The sequence below is a fragment of the Genypterus blacodes genome, unplaced genomic scaffold (genome assembly GCF_046128005.1).
Source record: "Genypterus blacodes isolate CSIRO-AG114 ecotype Tasmania unplaced genomic scaffold, CSIRO-AGI_Gbla_v1 ptg000007l_1, whole genome shotgun sequence".
Lineage (NCBI taxonomy): Eukaryota > Metazoa > Chordata > Actinopteri > Ophidiiformes > Ophidiidae > Genypterus > Genypterus blacodes.
The window spans coordinates 3,469,418-3,492,864 of record NW_027466821.1 but is presented as its reverse complement, the minus strand read 5'-3'; the positions used below and the strand labels follow the sequence as shown (position 1 = coordinate 3,492,864).

Sequence of the window (23,447 nt, the reverse complement as noted above, 5' to 3'; positions counted from 1 at the left end):
ACAAGTTCTGCTCACTTTAATGTGTACACACGACCATGCAGAAACACACAAATCGCACACAGTCCGCAGGGGGGCGGGTGGGGGGGGGGGGAGCATAGTCCCAGATTGCCGGGGCCAAGATGGAAAGTCTCAGAATTTAGCATCCATGCAGGACACTAATTAGAGAGAGCTATCTGTAAACACACACACACACACACATTACACATACGAGACGATGTGATACATGTGTTAATGTTGTTTTTGCTCCGGTAATGGTCAGATGCCTAGTCCGGTCTGCTCGATCCTTAACGGGCGCCTTTGAGTCACGCAGACACGCCTCCTCATCAGGGATGGTGTAAAATCATCAACCACATACACGGTAGTTGATGATGTAGATTTTGGAAATCAATGGGCGAAGAAAGCCCCAGTACAGAGCACGGCGGGGAGAGGGTGGCACACCAGTGTCCCTTGGATCCATTTAGATTTTCTCATCAATACCTCATCAAGAATCTCATCAAGAATTGTGCCCTGCTGCGGGGAGGAAAAACAGGCCAAAGAGAAAATGAAGATGAGGCAAAATTTGAGGAGCCGAAGATGATGTTATTATTTACACTCATTCCACCTCAGGTACTCAATCTGCCCGCGAAAGAGAGCGGAGAGTAAATCTCCCCCTGATTTTCTGTGCGTGAGCGTGCATATGCGAGTTTAATGGACGCAGGGTTGTCTCGTCTGTCCTTGTCTCATTCTCCTGAACCTTCGTCGAGGATGTGTGGAAATGCCTCGAACTAAACAAACAAACGGATAATGAGGCACGCAGGGAATGGCGCTCTTACCGTTATCCAACTTTGCCTTCTCCTCTGACACCTCGTGGTGTTTGTGCTTGTGTTGACAGACGTGGCACCTGAAATATCAGAGTAAACTTGTTAAATCATCATCAAAACGCCTCCTTGAGAAGTAGAAGTAAATTTGGAGTAAATTCATTGCGTTTCATTATGGAGCCATTGGAATAAGTTACTTTAGCCCTGAAAAGCCTTTTGTAGAATAATCCTATCGCTTTCTAAAGTCAACTGGTGGTGTCAGGAAGTATGGCACTTTTCAGATTAATGCTTTTCTGCCCCTTTCACTCCTTCTAACAAGTGCAAACAAAATCAGTTGCCAGCATCTCAAAAAGCCAAAGCTCTTAGTCGAGTGTTTTTAGAAAGGACGAATAGGCTCTCAGTCTACAATAAATCAGATCGGCTCCTTGACAACGTAAACTATCCCATTTAAGCTCTGGCAGGTGCGTCACCGCTTTAGAACCGCATCAGATAATACTTAAGAGTGCTGAAAAGCTTTGAGAAATGGAGCGCAGACTATCTCCAATCAGTCTGGGCCCCAGCGCTCTGGCTTTATTTACCCAGATCGACACTGCTGCTTGTCCCTCGGGGTCCCCACGTCATCCTCAGAGGGGAGGAAGGAGACGGTGCCTTCGTAGTAGTTATGGCTCAGAAAGGTTTTTACTCCTGGAACAAAAACCACATTCTCAGGCACAGACCACATGCCGATACTTCTTATTTGTTTTGTGTGATTTACCTTTAATTATAGCTGACCAAACAATTAAGAATAAACTGGAGGGAAGCGATGCATCTGCGAAACTAATTACACCACTATTCTTCTTCTCTGGAACACTAATTCAAATTAAATTCACCAAAAGTTAAGAGATCTTGTGATGTTGTTTTGAAAGACACAGAGACTTGTAATGAAGGAAGTAAGTAATACAAATTATACAGTAGCGTCGAAGTCAAAACTCAAATTCGAGATGTTCCCAGATTTGCTATGTGTAAACCCTCCATTGCTGCATCACTGGTACACAGACTGAAAAATAGCTTCTTAGGTAATGTCTCTATAAGGCCTCCTTCCAAAAAGCTTGTTACCAGTTGAGTTACATGTTCACATCAAGATGTTACACAAGGAAAGGATGACAACATGCAAAAAAAGCATTCAGATCAGTTTAGTTTTGAATGAGTGAAACGTGACTTCCACATAGAACAATGTCCCTGAATTTTAGATTCAGGATTAGTCCGGTTTAAGTAGGCTTAAATCAGAATAAGCAGACATCATTACATGGTAGATGCCTTTATTAAAACAGTGCAGTACAGTTATGTAAGTGGACGCATTATGTGAAGGTCCCTGTGGGAACGGAAACTTGGTGGTGTGAGTGATCATCACAAGAGCTCGCGCTGAATCCATAAGCTTGAGGCTGTGTATTTGATTTTATCACTAATCCCCCAAAGTCCAGGCCCAGAGCAGCCCCAGCATGCTCAGGGAGGAAGCTTCCATTAAAACAAGCCTGAGGGTAAAAAGAAGAGGTGAGAGTGTGTGGCTCAGCTTGGCCCGAAAAGCACCACACACATTTAGAAAAAACTGACCCTCATACCTGACAGGTCATATCTAGCAGGTCCCAGCCATCTGTTCCTCTCGCTGTCAGTCAATACGTCGCCGTAGAAACCGTAACCAAGCAATGAGACGGAGTACCTCAGGAACGTGTTGTTGTGGTGCACCGAACACACGTCCATTGGCTGGGAATCTCCTGTTGAGACACACACCCGCGGGGAATTTGCCGTTAAGCCACTTCCTGCTTTGTTACCACAACATGACGCTAAACCAACTGTGACATTTACTTACCCACGATGATGTGTAAAGCTGAAGTAACTGGATCATTTGTACCCACCGTGGCAAAGCAGATACAATCAGTAGACCCTTTGGATGAAAGACAAAACATATGAGTATGCAAACAGAAACACATTACGGACCTCACATTGATTCACAGCATCTGCCACTTTTCAATAATCCCCACTGATTCGCATCCACAACGACTTTATGTCGATAATATGCCAGGACATTTTGTTGGGACTTCTTCTGCCACCAAGTGGTTACAAATCGCTTACATAAGTTTACATAAATGTGCCCACTTTAATGTAACCAGGGAAGGTGGTGGTGAAATACTATAAGATATTCATTCTCCAGGGGTTGTACACTTTGTCCAAAGTGAAATTCAAGCACTTTTCAAGCATTTCAAATCATTCCCCACACCTTAGGGCTGTGGTAAACTAAATAATTCATCACATAAAATTTGATGTTATTAACAACCAAACACTAAAACAGAACCTTCGGAGAGAAATTCGGACAAAACATCAGTGGAACCATGGATTTTTCATTTCTGAGACGGCCCATATCTCAATCTAGGAAAGACACAAAGCTAGCATTTCACACACAACAGCCATTCTGTACTAGCATTTATTATTGTAGGATTAGACAAAATTAAAAAATTCAGGCATGACACCCATGAGAAGATAAAGTCTACTTTTCAGCTGACTCAGTTCCAGATGCACTCTTCTGCGCACAGTCTTCACCAGGGAAAAGAGAATTAAAGGTGAATCAGGAGGGAAAATAAACACATCAAACCACAGTCTTTATGCACGTTTTCAAGTAGTCTAATATACTATTTAATTTCAAGCAGTTTCAAGCCCTTTATTGATAACTCAAGCAGCTTGAAAAACCTTGAATATACCACATTAAAATGAAAGCATTTGAAGATTTCCAGCACCCATACAAACCCTAATGCATCTATTTTGTGTCTTGGTAATATTTTAATACTATGCAGAACAGTTGAGATAAAAAAGCTCTGCATCATTGAACCCCCTTTGAATGTTGTAAAAAAAAAAAAAGAATTATTTTACACCCGCCTAAAATTATAGATTTGAACATCAATACTGCAATATAAGAAGATGAAGCCTTAAGCTTAAAGATCTTGTTCCCTTGACTTAGGTCAATACCATACATTACTTTATTCCTCCTTGGTACATTTGCAATATGGAAATTTGAGAGAAGTAATCCCACATTGTAACCAGTTATGGAATGAAGCATAACTCAGGTTTGTTTCTGACTGGAGTTGGATATGTTTCAAAATAATCCAGCTGATTGATTTCATTAGAGGAACGAAGATTCAGACGAAGGTTGAAGCAAAGTTCAATAATCAGAGAGCTTTGGGCCCTCGGCTGTATCCGCACTCCTCAGCCAGCAAATGAGGTATAAGAGGCATCCCTCGCCTCGCCGAAAAAGCTCCGTCTGACATGAAATCTGTCAACTGGAGAGGTAATAAGGCTCTATCTCTCTCGCTGTGCCATGTGGCGTCATTTCGGACCTATCTGTCCCCCGCTTGATCATCTTCCTGTGGTGAAATGGACCTAGTGCCATCGATAAGAGAGCAGAGAGAGAGGAAGAGAGAGGCTTAGGGGGGGGAAAGAGAAATCTGAATACTGATGTTTTGAGCTGGCTTACAGAAGCGTGACAGAGAAGATCAGGCCCGTCATTCGTCGGTGGACACACACACGAGTATGAAGCTCGCTCTCTCTCTCTAGCTCCCTCTCTCTCCGTCTCTGTCTCGCTCTCTCTCACTCTCCCCCTCACTCTATCTTATGCCTTCTATGAATATCAGTTATCGTGCCTTTGCTTCATCTCATCCAAGTTTCATAATCACATCCTAAGTCTTTCACGATTGCTCCTGACAGGCCCGGACTGCCAGCTATTTTGCTGAGCGTGAAAACGGTGACATACGCCGCCCAGACTCTTCTGAAGCTACTCGGCAGAAGTCAAATGAATTTGAAAGGATATAAGTGGCACTCACAGTCTTCAGAGTCTCAATGTTTTATTCCCCTTAAGTTACCCGCCCTCCCCAGTCTGTTGGCAGAGGAGAGCATAAGCTGTCACCATGCATATCCTCTGCGGTTTTATCTCCGTTTCCCTCAAACTATCTAGTCAAAAATGTCAGTTTTGAAGTAAGATCATCTTTATTTGATGGATAAAAAAAGGACTCACAATGCTTTTTACTGCCTAAACTGAGAGGACATTTTCTGCTGTCTGTATCAGTACAATTTGAATCGTTTGCAACTGCACTTGCACTTAAGTATCTCTCATCCAGTAGGAAATGTTTTTTAATAAATAGGAACCATCAGCAAATGCTATACATAAAAATTTAATTGCCATTTTTTCCAAAGAGTTCTACATAGTTTAGGTCGACATGCCCAGTTATCCAATTTTTTAATGTAATTGAGGGCTCTACTCTGCAACGCTCATTGAGAATTGACATTGAATGAAAACAAGCATTTTAAGGTTATGTGTCTTCAAACCTTACACCTGAAAACCAAGCTATGATTGGCCAATTGTGTTATGAAACAAGCAAAGGACTTTGAAAGAGGTTTTCACTGCAGTTCATAACTTGTGTATTTTGTGTACTGGATGCGTTCCTGTAGAGGTGAACCTTGTGCATCGGAATAACTTACTTAAAAATGTCAGGTAAGAACTAACAAAGTGAATTTCAGGCCATAATGGCATCAACAGGAATGTTGAATGAGAGAAATGTCTGACAGCGTGAACGCTTTGTGACAGCACCATAAATTAGTCCGTGACATTGAACGGAGGACTTTGCTACCTCACAAAGGCAGTGCCATGACTTTGACTTAGATATTGATCGTTATGATGTAATTCTGGCAAAGTCTAAATCAATCACACCCACGTTGCGACGATACACCCTTTGCACTGGTAGAAACACAGATCTACACTGCATCAAAGGTCGTGGAGACTTAATAAAGCTGCATAGATGAAGTCTTTTCTGATTAACTGCACCTCATAATGTTGACGATCTGTAATAGTCTTGGCAAGCACCCCCTGCCCTGTTTCCATAGAGATTTACTTCTGTAACTCAGCAACCCGGGGTCAGTCGGGGGCTGGAGCTCTCCATATTTGGAATCAATATCAGTAAGCAGTTTCCAGGTTTTTAATAACTTATTCGCACGGGTGGCCATAAAAGTCTTTTATTTTGAAACTCCAGCACTTCTGGAGTCAGATTATTTACATGTAAAGCAGAAAGGGAATTGGACTTGTTGACTGTGCGCAATAGAAACATCAATTACAAAGCACTGCAGTAACTGTTTGTGTACAGTTAATGTATAGGAGTTATCTGCCACTGTACAGCACGGCTGGGCTACACAGTGTTCCTCGGTGGGGTTCATTTTCCTTTAACCTCCCTTGTGCACATGTAGTGATTTGGTACATTTCCCAGAATGACTTTTAACAACTTTCAGAAACCCGGTGTGAACTTGGTGCATTCCGCTGTGGGTCATATTGTGTGTGTGTGGGCGGTGAGAGCAATGGTGAAAGTGGAGCAAGAGTTCAGTTTGGGAACAGCGAGAGTCATGCCCCTTAGGCAAAATATAATGCATCATCGCTGCATTACGCTAGGGTCTACAGAGGCTACTGGTGGAGGGAACTGGTGTGTGATTGATATACTATATGTGTATATGTTCCTCACCTGCAGGAATGATCCCTATGCGTAATGGACATGCCACGAGATCAGCTTCTGGTTGGTTCTGGTCCACGCCGTGGTCAGTCTGGGTCCTGCTGACCAACCCGTGCAAGATCTCACTGAACATACCATCTCCACCCACACACACCACCCTAGAAACAGAGACGACACATTAGCATCTTTAGTCCATGTGTAACTGTAACTGATCAGTCAGTTATAATGGAAAATGTAAAGTAGATACAGTGTATGTAGACTTGATGTCTGCTGCAGTTTGTTCCAACTCAGAAATTGTTCCTAAAAGCCAAATTCTGGTACATTTCAGGCATCATAACTTCTATGCTACATTGTGTAAATTAAGATGCATCTACTGTATAATTCAGAAGGAGTTGGATTACTGTTGCATTACCAGCAGCAGGACAGATAGTCGCATGGATGGTTTGTGGCATAATGAGTTCAGTCGCATGTATTTTGCAACAAAGTTTAAGCCCTGATTCACACAGAAAACGATCTGCCCAAAATCCTTGATTAAAAACAAAACCAGGCCGAACTCTGAAATCATTCAAAACACAGGAACATCACGCTGCACCACCCAGCGTTATTACTTTTTAAGTCGATCTTAAAAACCTCTGAAAAATGAAACAATAAATCACATGAACTCCAAAGCGAGAGCATAAGGGACTCCGACCCTGCTCGGCTGGACCGAGCATCTGATGAATAGATGCTTGAGTCAATCAGGCACTCGGCAGGGAAAAGTTATAATGTTATTGATGGCCTTTATGTCAGTATCAGCTCCATTTTACAGTGACTGGCCGCTTTTGCTCGCAGCATTCATGTGCGACTCGAGTTGAAAAACCTTGAACTTGGGCATTGATGTGTAAATTTAGAAGCGGTCTCCATTGTAATAGAGTTGAGTCACTTGCATGGCTGAAACTACAAATGCACTCAGAGAGATGCTTCACCCACAAACCCACCCACCCGAGTCACTGCTTTGATGGAGGAGTAGCTTTAAAGTGTTAATCCAAGAATGGCCGTATACAAATTCAGCTTCAATGTATAACTGTATCTCATGTTGTTTGTCTGTAACAAATGCCTTGTTTGTGTGATCCCTGTGTATTAGCAGCTTGACTATAACCAGCACCAACCTAGCAACTTTGATCCAAAAACTGTTGATTGCTGTGACAGACAATCTATATGTTTATGTTTACCTCTCATGCTATACTTTATATAACCTATGTGAGGGATACTTCATTCTCAGGCGTAATTAATGTAGAATTAATGAAATAAATTCATACAGTGTATACATTTTACATTAATTTACACTAATTACAATTGTGTGTAAGAAGACCTCAGTCACTTGTGAGCTTCTGCTAAGAAATGTCGTCCCATTGTGAGCGTTAATTCCATCAATCACCAATCACGAGGCAGTGAATAACTCTTACCTACATGTAAAAGCAGCAATTACCTTGCCGGATCACTCACCCGTCGTATTTATCCAGATTGGCCTCAGTTTTCAAATGGTCCCTGGCGTGATCGGCGCGCTCTGTAACTATGGAAACAAATAAAATGGCAGGTGTTAGCATAAGTTGAGATGAACTGGAGTGAACAGGCATAATTGCTGCACTCTCACCGCCTAACAAACATAAGACGAGAAAGTGTTGCACTCTTGGATCTGGGCTGATACACTTCCATTGCAGGTAGTCAAATGGATTAATGTAAGAGAAAAAGAAAAGGCACCGGTACATAACAACCTCATTCAGCTATTGTACATCAGCCCGCAAAATGAGCCCCGGTCCCAAATCTACACAAACTATATTTCAACGGAAAAACAGTTCAACGGGCAAATAACATCAACACAAATTCTTTCCTCCAATTCACTGCAGTTGCAGGAAGCCTTGTGTCCCAGAGTGAATCGTATTCACACCGGCGCACCATCAATACCCTAGACTATGCGTAGCTGTAGCACATACTTATTGAATAATAGATGTGTTTGGATACCTAAGCTTATCAACTATCACAGCTTCCATTAAGGTGCTGGTGTGATTAATGATACTATAAGCCAAATCATATCCTTGCAATCCTCTCTGGGGCCTGCGAGAGGCCAAGGCGGGAGTGGAGATCTATACGTCGGCTATAAAGACTCATTTTTTATTTAAATGTCGTGGTTCGCCGCTGATAGGGACCCACCAATCATATCAGCGGAGATGGAGGCGCGACGAAACAGCGGAGCCACCTTCTGCTCATAAATCCGCTTCCCACGCCGCTTTCCCCCATAGGGATTGATGTACACTAGCAGGCTCTTCGGTCGGTTGGCTGCAAAGTGAGGGAGGGGTGTGAGACAAGTCATTAAAAAAAGCTTGAGTGTTTACCTTTTTTTTTTCCTTTTTTTCTAAAAATGTGCACCTGACAGCATGTTGATGAAGTTTTCATTAACCAGAGAAGTTTCTCAAAACGCTCCGTCAAACTGACTGGTCACGAAAACACGCCGCCGCTGATATAAATGGCGTGTCTACGGACTGTGGGAGGAGTGCGAGGCAATTCCGAGGTACTGCATCATTCGGTGATAAACCTACAAAGTGCAGCGATGGAGAATACTAAATGGCTTGTTTATGGCTGTTGTGGAGGAGTGCATTTAGGGCAACAAACTGAGCTACAGCGGCTGCTCAAATTGAAAACGAATGCGCGGGGATCAAGTGTTAAATGAGCGAGGAGAAATATAGGGTGTGATATTGTTTGGCAATAAGACAAAAGTTCCATTAGATTACATAAATGGATCGTCAATGGCCGATATAAATGTGGAGGACAGTAATAGTATTGAAGACTCGCAGGTTGCATTTATCTTCACAATGAGCGCAGTTAATTTTCTTGAATTGATTCTTCCTGCCTGGAAAAACGGAGCCAAGTAGACCATCTCAAATGGGTTAAACCATTTTACACTCCAATTTCCACACGCTACATACACACTAAGGCAGCAGACACCAATAATGTAATAACTCTGCAATAATACAAGCGTGTAAAGTGTAAAATAATGCACATGTAATGTGTCCTGGCTGATACTGTAATCACATTTTAACGATTATGTAACGCCATAATGCTTTACTGGGGTACATTGCTGTTTCTGATGATGCAAAAATTGTGATTGATGACAATACAGTCATTTTATGTTCATTTTCAATCAGGAACTCTACATTTTGTATCTGTTAAAATTAATGAGACAGAACAAGCCACTGTTCTATCTCTTCCGCACCGATTACAGAGATGTCCTCTACGAGTTCTTATTCAAGGCAGTCCGAGACGTTTTTATATGAAATTATATATAGGGTTTGTGTCAGGGATTTAAATAAGATAGAGCAAGAGTGACAAAAACATAAAGGCAGTCTTTAAGAAAAGCGTTAACACAAATTATATAGGCAGATACAGCACACAGGGCATACATTGTCCAAACAAGTAAAGAATTATCCAGGTCATCCACAATGCAACATAACAGTGAACAAGAGATGACAATGTGGCAAAGAGAAACTAATTAGACACAGGTGAATCCAATAAGGGAGGGGCAGGCAATCAGGAGAGACACAAGGGCAGGAAGTGAAGGGAACAGAAATGAGAACAAAGGGGAGAAGAAAATAAAACAGGAAACGGCTCATGGCATTTTGATGCTTTAAATTCCCCCAATTCTATATATTTTGTAAGTAGTAGAGTAAATAAGTGCTAAAGCGTGTTGCAATGCTGCAGTACCCAGAAGTCCACTACAAATTGAACGTGTATGTGAAAAGTTGGCAAATCAGACCAAATTATTAATTAAATCTGCTAGTTAAGGGAGATTATGGTATTTTGATTGCATTATGACATGTGTCTCCTGTTATGTCACAGTGAAGGTTTTATGGATTTGTCATTTACTTTACCTATCCAAACTTTCCCCAAATGTTAATCACTGGTCACTGCTCAGACCTTAATACACACACACACACACACACACACACACACACACACACACACACACACACACACACACACACACACACACACACACACACACACACTGCAGCATTATTGAATGCCAGAGTGTGAGTTTAACACCTTAAGTCAACAAGTTTTCTCATGTACGGCAACCTTATGACATCTAGTCAATAAACAGGTTTTGTGTGAGAAATCCAAAGTCCACATTATCAGCTAAGTGCTCCAGGTGTGTACGTACTGAACAGTGACAGCTGCTCCTCAATGGCTTGGATCCACTGCTGACGGAGGTCAGCGCTGGAGCAGTGAAATGTGACGTCACTGCACCGCCATTGGTGCTGCCTTGTCCTTCTCACATAGGAAACTGAAAGAAATGGAAGGAGAGCAGTTTGCAGCAGAGCCTTTTTGTCTAAAACACCTTGCTGTAGAACGATTTAGTCCTCGCTGATCTGAGTCAAAGGAAGCACTTATTGGTTCCTCTGACACTTGGAGATTATATTCTGGGTTCTGCACATCTAGGTCACATGTGTTGGTGAACCCACGCAGGTTATTGCAGAAGCTCAAACAGCGCCTCATAGCTTTTAAGAAAATACAGATGCTATCATCGAAACAAGGAAATTTCCATTATGATTTAAAAAGATAACAATTGCAATAAATATGGCCTCCATCTGCGGTGCTTTCCATTCTTTTAGGTCGGCCAAGATTTCAACTTACAGTATAATGTAATAATAATACGATCCCCCTCTCAACTTTAGCAGGCAATTATAGTCCAAAATGTAATGGTGGTTATTACTGTGCCACCATCAGGCGGACTGGTGACATTTTTCTTTATATGTTCCTCCCTGGATCAGGCCCAACCTGCCCACCAAGTTCCACCTAAATCCTTTCCTAATGTTTTGACATATCCTGCTAACAGGCAGACAGACAGACAAACATTGGCAGAGGTACAAATGAATAAATAATTGGAATCACTTAATGCTCTGTTAGGAGCTTTACTAAAATATTTACATAAAGGGAGAAGAATCCAGGCAACAAGCACTTAAAATTCACTCACTAAGCATTTCAAAGTCAAACAATCTCACTAAGCATTTTCCTCATCAGACCTCAAACTTTTAAGGGAAGTTCTTCTTCAGCCAGATTTGCTTTGAGTGCATTGTGCTCTCAGTGGGACTTGCAAAGGGAAGTTAAGAGTTGGATGTAAAATCACCCTTTGATGAGTTATGTAATCAGGCGTTGAGTGATAGCGTGTCTTCAGCCAAGCTCCTACAGACCGTAGCGCCGCAGCCGTGTCAGAGCTATCACACTCTAATGCAAATTTAATGCCACTAAAATTGCAAATTGGCGAGGTAGTGTTTTTTTTTACATGAATGGGTAATTCCTAACATTTGGCTATGATAAAAAAGCAAATCCGATCTTGTTTGGATGTAATCTAATCGTTCAAAATCAGCGCATTGCCTCATGAATCACCGGAAAGCTGTCGTGACAGACCCAGGGAGCTGAGTTGATGCATTACATTCAACCTGTGGCGATGTCGGCAGGCTTATTTCCAGTGATTAGTCGAGCTGACTACAGGCACTTGGCACATTTACCCAAAGTGTTACAGACGTGACTTTAAAAGGGAGAATCCACTGCTTTTATAACAAGCTAAAAGATTTTAAAAACAAAAGCAACTGACAGCCTTTTGGACGATTTAACTTTGTTTAAAATTTTACTGTTTTCAGTTGCGGCGTGAAACAAACTCTTTGTGATATCGCTACCCCAACTTCACACATCTCTCTCCAGCTACAAAAGCTTTTACATTTTGTTGAACATTATTCCTCATTATTAACAAACTGAATTTGATGTGTCCCTCTTTAAACCTGCTACTGCAAACTGAACAGATGGGAGTGAAGGACGGTTCTGTAGCGCCCCCCTGTTGGCACCCCAGGAAAACAAATCGATATCGCAGTCAACTTCAAGGTCTGCCGTACCTGTGAATGCATGAGGGTGCAGTTGGGAGTGCTGCTTTGGTTTTGAGCTCCTCTTAGCCTCTGTGCCGCCTTGATCATCTTCCTCTGGATTGCGTACAGCCACTATTTCATACAGCTGCACAACATGGCCGCCTTCTGGAGAGACAAATTACAGAGGATATTAATAAACACAAACGCATGTAAAAAGACACACATACAATCACAGATTAAAGCAGCCCAAGAACCATTTATTATGTTCTGATTAAAGGTATTATTGTGATTAGGATCTTTATTCAAACTGATCACATGTAAGTTGCGTTAAGACAACACAGACAAGATCAAATATTAATACAGGGAAATGAAACAAAACCATATGACAAACGTTTACTTCCTCTTCATCCACTCCCTCACAGAGGTTAAGGTGACTTTGGAATGGCAGCCTCCCATTGATTTTATGTACAGTTAAATGAATGGGAGGAAAACACAGTCATATCCCCGGGGAGGCTGCTGAATGTTTGTGATGGAACGGCATCTACTTGCTCGTCCTTCCCGCGGGAACGGGATGAAGGCAGCCAGTTTTTGGCAACGACTGCAAGATGAAAGACCTCGGCGGTATCCGAGAGTCTCGCTTGTCAAGAGAGTTTGTATTGCGATCTGGAGGAAATGGAGCGGGTAACTTAGCGTAAAGAGCTGCACGTGAAAGGATTTTAAGTAATTGGTAATAATCAGAGTTTGGATGATAGCAGATGGGAAATAGTGAGGAAATGCTCTTTTTCTATATACATACTAGTAAGAAGAGCTTAGGCTTTGCGAGGAAATAGTGTTTTGGGGGCCTTTCAGGTAAAAGCTATAATTTTGCTTGAAATCATCTGTGAAATGTAGGTGAAAGGGGGGCAGAGATATTAAAGAAAGACATTAAGCCCCAAGACATGGAGTGTGAAAATGGTACAGGTCAGTGGTGGGCAAATGCTTAAATATTCAAGAGCCGGGTCTTCACCATACTGCAGCCCTGTGTGGAGCCTTCCTATCACCAAAACCTATAAACCCCTGAGTGTTCAAGCACAATAGATGGCCCTGCTACTAACTGAACAAATTCGAAAAGTACTTCTTCTGGATGAGGCAAGGACAATATCCCCTGCGATGAGTTTAACTGACCTCCTCGGTTGGTGTCACATGCAGGAGCACTCAGCGCTCTCCTACAAATGTATTTCGGCTGATACGGTGTGAATTGATGGGAGGGAGGCAAGACGTATTATTTCTGTCCTGGGAGTCCACGGGAATAGGATTTCATTTCTTTCTCAAATAAAGATGATGCAGCATGCAAGCATGAATAACTTTATGGCCATCGATATTCACACTTTGACAAATAGGAAGAAGAGTTATGGCAATGTGGGTAATGGCTTTATTAAAAGGAGAAATAGAATGAAGAGTTCCATTCCAACTATTTGATAAATGGAACCCACTCTGGCAAAGTGATTGTTTGTATTGAATTAGAGCTCATTATAGATTGCTGCACGTCAGAAGAGATTCCATGTGAATTTGCAAACACGACGGGTACACATTCTCATGAAATGATGGATCTGTGGTTTGACTTTCTTCAAGTGTAGTTCAATCAAGGTTCAGTGTTGACAACAGCTGGCAATGTTATAGGGAATTACCTCACACAAATGGATAACTGAAGGAGTTGAAAGCTCACCATAATTAATGAAAAAACTCCAGCTTGTGTGTTATGCTGTGACAAACTATCAACAGGTGGAATTTAGCAGATCCAGATGTGGCAGATTAAAATAGATGCTGGGTTAGGGGTCATGTTCCTGCCATTAATTGGGGATTAAGAAATAAGTCTCAGAGAAAGAAGCTCCCGATCAGAGCATCAAATGATCTAGAATATTTATAGAGGAAGGCACAACACAATACCAGGCGTCTCTGCCACAGCCTGCAAGTCTGTGTGTCAGTCTGTCGTGATTGACACCGCGTCCCAGTGCGCGCTGATGGAGGAGGCGCAGCTGATTGCATATCAAACATGATTGCCACAATCAAGTTGTGATCAAACATGATTTCCAGGCTTTGCTATGCAGAACATTGTTTTTTGGAGCACAAACCAACCAAATATCGACAGAATGTGGGCCCCCTACTGGCCGACTGCCATGTATGATCTGATCACACTGCAAGCAGAACACAGAAAACGATAATGCTTCTTAATACAAAGAGATTTCCATTGTGCATCACTAAGTTGTGTTGATACTTTGACTTATTGATGTGCTGCAAGAAAAAGCGGAGAGCAAAAGTTATCTTTGGTACAAATGGCAAGGGCATCTTCAAAATGTAAATAAGAAGCTAAGATTGCAGCAGACTGTGTTGGTTTTGGGGGTATTTAAATATGAAATCACATCTGTATCAAGTGCACGCAGTGGAATACGTGAGAAAGATCTTATTTACGGGATGTTTGTGATCTAAGCTATGTGGCTTACACAGCAATCTAACCAAAGGAAAAACTTTCCCTGACTGTTTGATTGGTAAGCCACTCTTAGAGGTGAAACTCTTCTCTTCTCTGAGAGTTCGTCCGGTTCGTGTGTTCCTTCCTTTGTGACCATTCACAACCTCCCTTGGAAAACCCGGCCGAGCCATTCCAGGAATTGACCGGGACAAAGCCAACAATTCCAGTTAACCGCTTTGGCAAAGAACTGGTAACAAAAGCCGACATTCCCACATTACACTGCACAAACACACACACACACACACACACACACACACACACACACACACACACGCAGGAGAACAAAATAATCCTCCCCAAACACACACACACACACACACACACAGAAGACATACCCTCATACAACTCCCCTACTTTTTCGCTCAGTTCAGTCCCTAAGCTACATGCTAAGCCCTTGGCCATACAAGGCAGATCCTCTCTGCTATGCCCTGACATACTTTCCTTTGTGCAGGAAAAGAATCTTAGCACCTGGATCTAAGCCAGTGTGCAGTGCCTGTTCACACCACAGGCTGAGTGTGCTGCTGTGAGCGGCAAGAGGTCTGAAATCTGAAAAAGACTTATTTTTCTTTGTGTGTAACTCTGCAAATAGGGTGGAGAATTCACATATTTGTTTTGGCAAAGATCACAAAGCCCCTAAAATGAACACACAGTCATGTATTATTAGACACATTTGTAGTTGTAGTACAGTAGTGTAGTAGGGGGATTTGTGGTGGTCTAGTTTTGACAAACTCAAGGCATAAGGGATCGAAATGGGATCAGCAGGAGTGAATTTTATTTGTGTTACTGAGTCATTAGGTCAACTGAGGTGTGAACCCTTGACTCAGGTGGGTGACAATGATATCAGTGTTTTGATTTAAAAAAAAAAATATGTTTGTTCAGAGAATTTCATTCCCCAGTTGCCAAGGTCAAGATTTTCATTCTAGCATTACAGGCGAACACGCTTGAAGTAATCAAAGTCCTCATCGGGCCCACAATTGCATCATCCATGTGTGGGATTTAGGAGGTTAACAGATCAGTCAGTCAGAATGAGCGCAGAATGAATAAAGTTTTATAATCAGTGAAAAAGCCCTTTAGAAGAACTTTCACCAGTCTCAGCGCTTATCTAATACCAAAAATAGAACAGAGAGGATCTTTGTGGTAATATAACAGAACTTAGAGGTCAGTAACACTCAGTTCTTTCTGTAGAAACACTTTTCACGCGCTTTCTAACTTTAGAGCATGACTTTTAAATCAGCTCAATCTGGAGGAGCCATTGTTCTGGGCAGACACAGAGGCCCGTGGGCTTCAGCTTGACTGACTACATCATTCCTGCTCATCCTGATTCCTTACAACAGGGTGGCATCTCACCTGACAGGATTCCTCTCTGAATACTCTTGTTCTCCAAACTGCCACAAATAAACACAATGTCTGTGAATGCATCGTCACACCGAAACATGCCACAGGACGCGTGTACACTGAAAGATTCCATCATCAGATTGACTATGATCAGATCGATGACGGATTGTAAAACCAGACGGAGATGATTTTTAACTTATCTTCATATGCATATTTGAAATGTTCCTGTGTGTCTGACAGCGCAGAGCCCAATCTCACCTTCTCCTCGTCCTCTGACAACGACAAGCTGTCATCAGATTCATATTCTGCTATTCTTCTTGGCACCGCTCCCTTTACACAGCGGAGCAACACATATTCCCTTTATTGTTACTGTGAATTGTCACTAAAAATTTGTTAGAGGAGGAAGTATAAGGAAATGTTTGTTTGTACTTCTTTCATGTCATTCCTGTTCAGTTCGTACTATATTGCATTCAAAGTTACAGTGACATTCTAAGACAGAGCTTGAGGAGGAGGAGAGTTGACAGACTGTGACACTGCAACACACTGTAACCTTGATGTATAAATATTAATGCTCGGTTAAAAATTACCCATAAAACACATTATTCTGACTTTTAACGGGTGACTGTTCACATTGTATCTGTTTGTGTGGGGCAGCTGGCCAATCAGTAGAAATGAGAATAGGAGGCCTTGAAGGGGCCATTCACAAAAATGACCTGTTTCCACTCAGTGTGCACAGCAGCTAAATTAAAAAAGAGCATGTAAATCAGTACGATGTCGATGTCCCATTTATTATATAATAGGGATCTATGCAAGAGATGCAAGAGCTTTCCACAAATTAGAATTGTTCAGAAAGTAACCCTCACACACACACACACACACACACCGAGTGGTTAAGTATCCCTCAGTCATTTAACAACACCAGGTCACACCATCATCTAGGTCATTGTGTAATCAGCTTTGAAGCATCTATCCTTTACCCCTATTGACCTGAGCTGCAGGTAAATAAATGTAATGAAAAGACCTGTGCTGCTGCCAGTAATGCAGTATAAACTCCCACAGTTTACCCAATCTCCAGCTGTCGGGCTCTGGCAGCATTCATTTCTCCGTATCTCTCCGGCTCCATCCCTCTGCTGCCGTCTCTCAATGCACAGACAGCGATGTGCATTGAGCAGCCCCGGCTTTAGATTACAAAGCACAGATCTGCCTGGGTACACATGGCAGTGAGCTGTCAACAAGACATGTGGATTTCTCCCAGGCACAATGGGTTTGTTAAGCCAACGCTTAGGCAAACAGATGGAGAAGAGAGGACAGCCAAGTTGGAAGGTATAATGGACGTATATTCACTAGAGATGCCCTGAAATTGCTTGTTTGCCGAGAGTTCGGATCTACAGAGGTGTGTGAAAATAAACCACTGAGCTCTCACAGAAAAACAAAACCATTTGATCCATTTTGTTAAACAACCTTCACCTCTATTCTAATGTGCCACTTTAAGATTTCTTGCGTTGTGTCGCTGTTATGTATGTGTTATTTTTACTCTTCTACTTACAGCTGACTAATGCTGAAAGCCATAAAAGCTTTGTTTTGGTTCTCAGTTTGTCATATGCAGGTTTTGCTAGGGGATTTTTAGGAAATTCTAAAATACCGTTAGCTTATTTTTGCTTTAGATTACTCGGATTTCCAGTACTGCAGTAGCTATAAAAGTGAATCCCTGACATTCACATCCTGGACTTGTTTAAGGCTCTGCCGTATGGGAGAGCAAATATCTACACCCCTCCACCAGCCATGAGAGATATTCAGGCTAAGACGGTGTGAGGAAGTGCTACTCACTGAACATAGTGATTTGGATAAAGGGGAAGGTGATCTTGAAAGCATATGCTAGGATTTAGTCAAGATTTTCCCAGGATTTTCAAAGGAATGACTCAGGCATTATATGAACATAGGATTTAGTCTGGACTCACAGGTCACGCCATCCTTGGGATTGGATGTGTGTGTGGGGATAAGAGGCTTGGCGAGGAGGCCCTATCTTCTCTCCTCAGCACATTTGAATGGATGATTCAACAAAATCCACTTCATCATCAAGCAATAACGTCCACTAATGTCGTATAAACCGACAAATCCAGATGAGAGTATTGTCTACCACTAGAGGTAATTCCTCAGAGCTTGTCGGCAACAAAAGTGAATAAATAAACGCAGAGGAAGGCCTGATGAATTCTAGCCCAACTAGGATTTTCTGTTATCAGCCACAACAGACTTATTTTTGAAGATATGGCAGATTTCCAGCTTTATAAAGTTATCTTTGCCAAAAAAGTTTTTTCGGACCTGCACCAATAAGTTGTGTTTTCACCGGTGTCTATGAGTGTGCAGAATGTACCTATAGGTTTGATTTAGCATCACAACGGATGAGGAAATTATTTTCTCTTTCTTTAATATTGCAAGAATGGACATTTAGTAAGATTTGTGTCCATTTCTGTAAATTAGGGATGTTGATTCAGTGCTTTTCTTTTACACGCCAGACATCAGTGATTAATCTGTGTAAAGGTGAGGGTTTGTTGTAATAATAATATACTACTAATAACTGCTGTGTTGCTTTGTGTTAATTAGCCTCGGGTTGCTGTGAAACATGTCATAGTGTTAACTCAAAAATAAACACGGCGGTGAGTGAAAAGAGGAAGAACATCTGTGTGGCGCTTATGATGCAAGTCAGCGACGTTAATAACATGTGGAGTACAAAAATAGAACGCTTCTTGTTTGTGTAGGTGCAAATTGACTCGAGGGAAAAACACACTCAACACCACCTCCGTCCTTGACTACAGTTACTTATTAACTAGTCTGTACTGACAGATCATAACAACACTCAAGTCACACACTCCATGTACAAAAAAGAAAAATTATAAATAAACAATTCCATCACTAAAGGCTGTTTTGTGCTGGTGTTGGCCCTTAATGTCATTTCACCCTCTCAGTAATAACAAACATGACTCCATTCATCTGTTGTGTGTTCTGTTGATGTCATGTCATGTTATGTATGCACAGTCCAGTATGTTCCTGTAAAATATCACATCTCTTTGTTTGAGGTCTCCCGCTGACCTATTTGTGTCACAGCGATCACTTGAGGGGATTGGGATCTAGCGCAGTTGAACATTGACTCAATAAAGGAAGTCTTTATGAGAGGCTGTTATAAGGCACTTGATACCACTTTGAGGAAGGTCAATGGCTGGCTGAAGTGTGCAGCGCTGACCATAATAGCTTCACATGATATGGTACAGTAATTACAGAGCAGGGGACTCATTTAGATGAACAAACATTCCCCTACTGGGGTTACAGGGACATCGGGATAAACTGAGATTCCTCTGATGTGACGGGTGAAAGGTGACACAATTATCAGCCCCGCTCGGGAACCTTTACTTTGTCAAACAGAAATTGCAAACATGCCGTGGTGTTAAAAAGCCATTGTGCAAATATGAAATGTGACCTCTACCACACCACATGAGCTGCTTGTTATTGGTGCAACAAGTGACTCCTATGATGTCACAGATGTCTGTTGGCCTACATTTGCATATCTTCTCCACACACAACAGCCTTGATGCTGTTGTGTACACAGCTATTTTAATGTTGAATATGATCAGTCAAGTGTTGAGGGATTTCTGCTGCATGTTCACTGCACTTTAAAAAAAAAATTAAAATGAGATCAAACATGGTTGTGCGTGTTTGATTTTGCAAAACCCACTACCTGGATTTATGACCTCACAGGAATGCGACAAAGTGATGGGGTCATGGGCCTTTAGAAGTGTTTTCTACCCAACTGTTGCACCCATCACATACACACACGCATGAGGTGCTGAGGACAGCTGCTACAATTGGAGTTGTCACCGCAACTAATTAGTCGCCAATGTTAAATACTTCATATAGATCGCGAGGTTATTATGGTGTCAGAATAAGAATCAGGATACATAAAGAAAAGTTTTGTTATAACACACGCAAACCAGAAGCTGTGGTGCGTTAAAGGCCTCGTTTCTGTGTTCATTCCTTACCTGCTGCAGAAACGTTGCTGACGTCGGAGCTCCGTTTTCTCCTGCTCTCGGTTTCCTTCCACGCCAAATCACCGCGATTAAGAGTAACTTCTACCTGCCGGTGTTTATGGAAAAGCTTCGATGACAGTAGTCGTGGTTGTTTCTCCATAATGTCGCTCAAAGGTGCCATCGTGCAGTTACCCGCTACACGGTCATCGGGCGATTCCGGAGGTCCACTTTTAACTTTGACAACACACGAACGGTGTGGCCGAGTGTGTTGGAGCAGTGTGTGTGTGTGGACTGCCCGGACTGACAAGAGAGTCGACATACGACGAAGATCCTTTATAGGAAAGATGCTTCACTCCCTGCCAGAAAACAATGACAGATTTATTTGTAGGCTACTTGCCAGCACATCCATCAAATCAATCAATCGATCTGTCATTTACAAGCATCGGTGTGTATTCTGTTAATGGAACTTCTTTGATGTCCATTTAAATACCTTCAAAGTAGAACAGAAATGACAAAACACCTCTGAACTGTGCTGATTAGTGTCCCCATAACAAATCATATATGCAGGGGTATGTCAATGACAATGTCCAGTTATGTCAGCGTGCTGGCAGGGGAGCTGATGTTTGTGGTCCCTGTAAATAGGGACAGAGTGAGTCATCCTGCATTACTTCTCCTTTGTTTGAGTCTCTGGCGCTAAATCCCCCTGAATCAGCATGTTGCATTAACACTTCTTAAGCTCTAATGGTTGACTCAAAGCATTTAGGATCTTAACTCGTGATCAAACCTGTGTTTTAGAGAGTTTTGCTGTCATTACCTACAATCTACAATCCCTGACCTTTCTGACATGGTTTGCTGACTCAGCTAAATGGAAGTTTTCCCTGTCAGTTACACCAGTGCTTTCACAGCAATGGTCCAACATGAGAGAGTTCTATCCTGCAATAATAATGATTGTGATACTCGTGAACAGAAAAGACAGAAGAACAAGTTATTGTGAGATTTTGTCTTTTTAGGGGAGCTGTAGGTGTCTCTGTCTGTAATTTAGTGGTTTTTCATGGTTGTTTTGGTGCATTTTGTTCCTATTCAGACCTAACCTGAGATCATTCCTTTACACAGTAAATCACATCCAAAAGCATTACACATTTTTCATGGTCATATGTTTAATGACTGTCTAGATGTGCGTTAAGCTGAGCACGCACATAATATCCAGGCCCTCTGGGTGGACCACAAGTGGGTCATCAAGGTTTACTTTTTAATTAAAACTATTAATCTTGAAATGAAGTTGTCTAAATTCACTGTCCTCTAAAGGTTAATGGTGACTTCCAGAAAGGACGCACTGCTGTATTTTTTCAAGGTAAACTGAGTTGTTTTGTGCTTGTTAGATACAGGTAAAGTGCTTTGAAGAACTTGCTCTTGGCTTTTCATGGCAGGGTGTTGTTACAATTAATTTTGCTGTGGTTTCACTAAAAGATGCCACTTCCATATTTGGACTGCATTGTAGAAAGTATTTTGTATTTCACACATGATTAAAGGTTTTTCAGAATGTGTGGAATATCAAATATTTTCTTTATTGACCCAATGCTGGTGGTCTTTCTGTCTCTCGGTCTCTCTGTCTCTGTCTCTGTCTCTGTCTCTGTCTCTCTCTCTCTCTCTCTCTCTCTCGGTCTCTCTGTCTCTGTCTCTCTGTTTTTGTCTCTGTCTCTCTTTCTTCACAGAGTTTTCTCTTATTTTGAACATAATAACAAGTACAGAGGCATATTCTTCCCTTACCCTTTTCAGCTATTACTACTGCTTCAAAGAGTCCTAAAATACATTTTTTTTTAAAAAGCGTAACAAAATGTAATTTTTCTAAATAGAGTTTGCTAATGAAATTTAAAATTACTGAAAACCTCACTGTCAAGCTGCAAATCTAGCGACAAAGGTATATGCGCGTTGTTATACGTATATATATGTGCGTATAATACAACTTCTCTACTTCTCTTCAGAAGCGGAGAAAGAGGAACCTGACGTCAGCGGGTTCTCAAGCCACCTAGCACCAGATCTCACTTGTGATTGGTCGACAGCTAGGAAGCGCCCGGTCGACCAATCACCGCAGCGCTTGCTCGTCGACGAGGCAGTATCAACATGGCAGCTTTCTGAGTTTTGGAGGAGGGGGCTTGGTGTAAATAAACACACAATTCACGTTTTTAAAATCACGACAGCGTTCGGGCGTTTGTGATCAAGGCTGGTTGGATCGTAGAGGGACAATGTCGAGTGACGGAAACAAAAAACAGTTCTGGAAAAGGAACACAGCAAAGGTTCCTGGCAGGTGAGTGACGTGTTTCATCCTGTTGATTAGCTTAGCATAGTTAGCTTTACTCATTTGACGCTTGCAACGCAACTTTTATTGATCCACTTCTTCTGCTGTGTTGCGCAGACGTTTAGCGCTAAAGTCACTGTAACACGCGGACGTCTGTGCAATTTAACCCCACAGACAGTGGCAATAGTTGGCTAAGAGCTACGTTCCTTGCTGGTTCCCTAGCATAGCCTGCTAACAGTGGCTAACACTTCAGCAATTTTTCCAAACTGGAGTTGATGACACATTTTGTAATTGAGAATGGAACAGACGTGGCCCTGCTATAATAACGGGGGTTTAACCTCAGCCAGTCTGTATGTAATAAGACAAATGTCCTGCTATCAATTCTCTCATTCATTTCAATTTTCTTCTTCACTCTCTCAGTATTCAGCATGTTTATGGTGCCCAGCACCCACCTTTCGACCCGCTCCTTCATGCAAAGTAAGTTAAATCTACTTAATGTTGGTAAAGATCACCGTCAGCACCCCGTAATTACGCAATTATGACGTTGTGACGCTTGTTGTGACGCTTGGTAATGATATGCTTCAGATTGTTGCTGAAACACAGTTAAAGTTGACATCATTGGCCCCTCTCTCTATGTTATTGGACATATTTTTAGACTCACATGGCATTTGTTTTCTAGGTGAACCAGTGACTAACATATAATCCTGTCCTATAGTGGAAAATTGAGTTCTAGTTTAAATCAGCTGCATCTGAAATGTGTAATCCGAGCCTAGGTCTACTCTGTGTCATGTTTTTCCTCTGAATGGAAAGTAAATGTAAGGGCACAGCTTTGCTTACTACAGTTCTGTTTTGATGTGCCTCTGTTAGGCTAATATGATACATAACCTACGTGGCTGATAATCTTAAATGTAACAATAATCTTAGTGTAAACCCCTATTAAGTCCCACTCTCATGTTGGCTCAGTTCAGATATTTTGGTTCAAGCATTTGGTCAAGCATAGCCAGTTAAAGATGAGGGATGTCTGGGATCGGACTGTGGGCTGATTGGGTATTTGAACTTCCTGGTTAGATGTGATCGG

At 41.9% G+C, this 23,447-nt stretch overlaps 2 protein-coding genes across 4 annotated transcripts in view; one reads left to right on the top strand and one right to left on the bottom strand.

Moving 5' to 3' along the window:
* Positions 1-20,382, bottom strand: part of cerk (ceramide kinase) — a 28,001-nt gene extending 7,619 nt beyond the window's left edge. The window contains exons 1-10 of the mRNA XM_076152041.1: positions 20,086-20,382; positions 12,244-12,378; positions 10,515-10,637; positions 8,507-8,632; positions 7,802-7,868; positions 6,329-6,474; positions 2,644-2,718; positions 2,396-2,548; positions 1,376-1,481; positions 813-880 (exon numbers count right to left, since the gene is read on the bottom strand). Of these exons, the coding sequence (XP_076008156.1) occupies positions 813-880; positions 1,376-1,481; positions 2,396-2,548; positions 2,644-2,718; positions 6,329-6,474; positions 7,802-7,868; positions 8,507-8,632; positions 10,515-10,637; positions 12,244-12,378; positions 20,086-20,254 (1,168 nt within the window). The 5' untranslated portion in view covers positions 20,255-20,382. The remainder of the gene's footprint in view (positions 1-812; positions 881-1,375; positions 1,482-2,395; positions 2,549-2,643; positions 2,719-6,328; positions 6,475-7,801; positions 7,869-8,506; positions 8,633-10,514; positions 10,638-12,243; positions 12,379-20,085) is intronic.
* Positions 20,383-22,148: 1,766 nt separating this feature from the next.
* The window catches only part of tbc1d22a (TBC1 domain family, member 22a), an 85,033-nt gene continuing 83,734 nt past the window's right edge, over positions 22,149-23,447 (top strand). For all 3 annotated transcript variants that reach the window (XM_076152021.1, XM_076152030.1, XM_076152015.1), the window contains exons 1-2: positions 22,149-22,378; positions 22,790-22,846. In XM_076152021.1, coding sequence (XP_076008136.1) covers positions 22,317-22,378; positions 22,790-22,846 — 119 coding nt within the window. In that variant the 5' untranslated portion in view covers positions 22,149-22,316. The remainder of the gene's footprint in view (positions 22,379-22,789; positions 22,847-23,447) is intronic.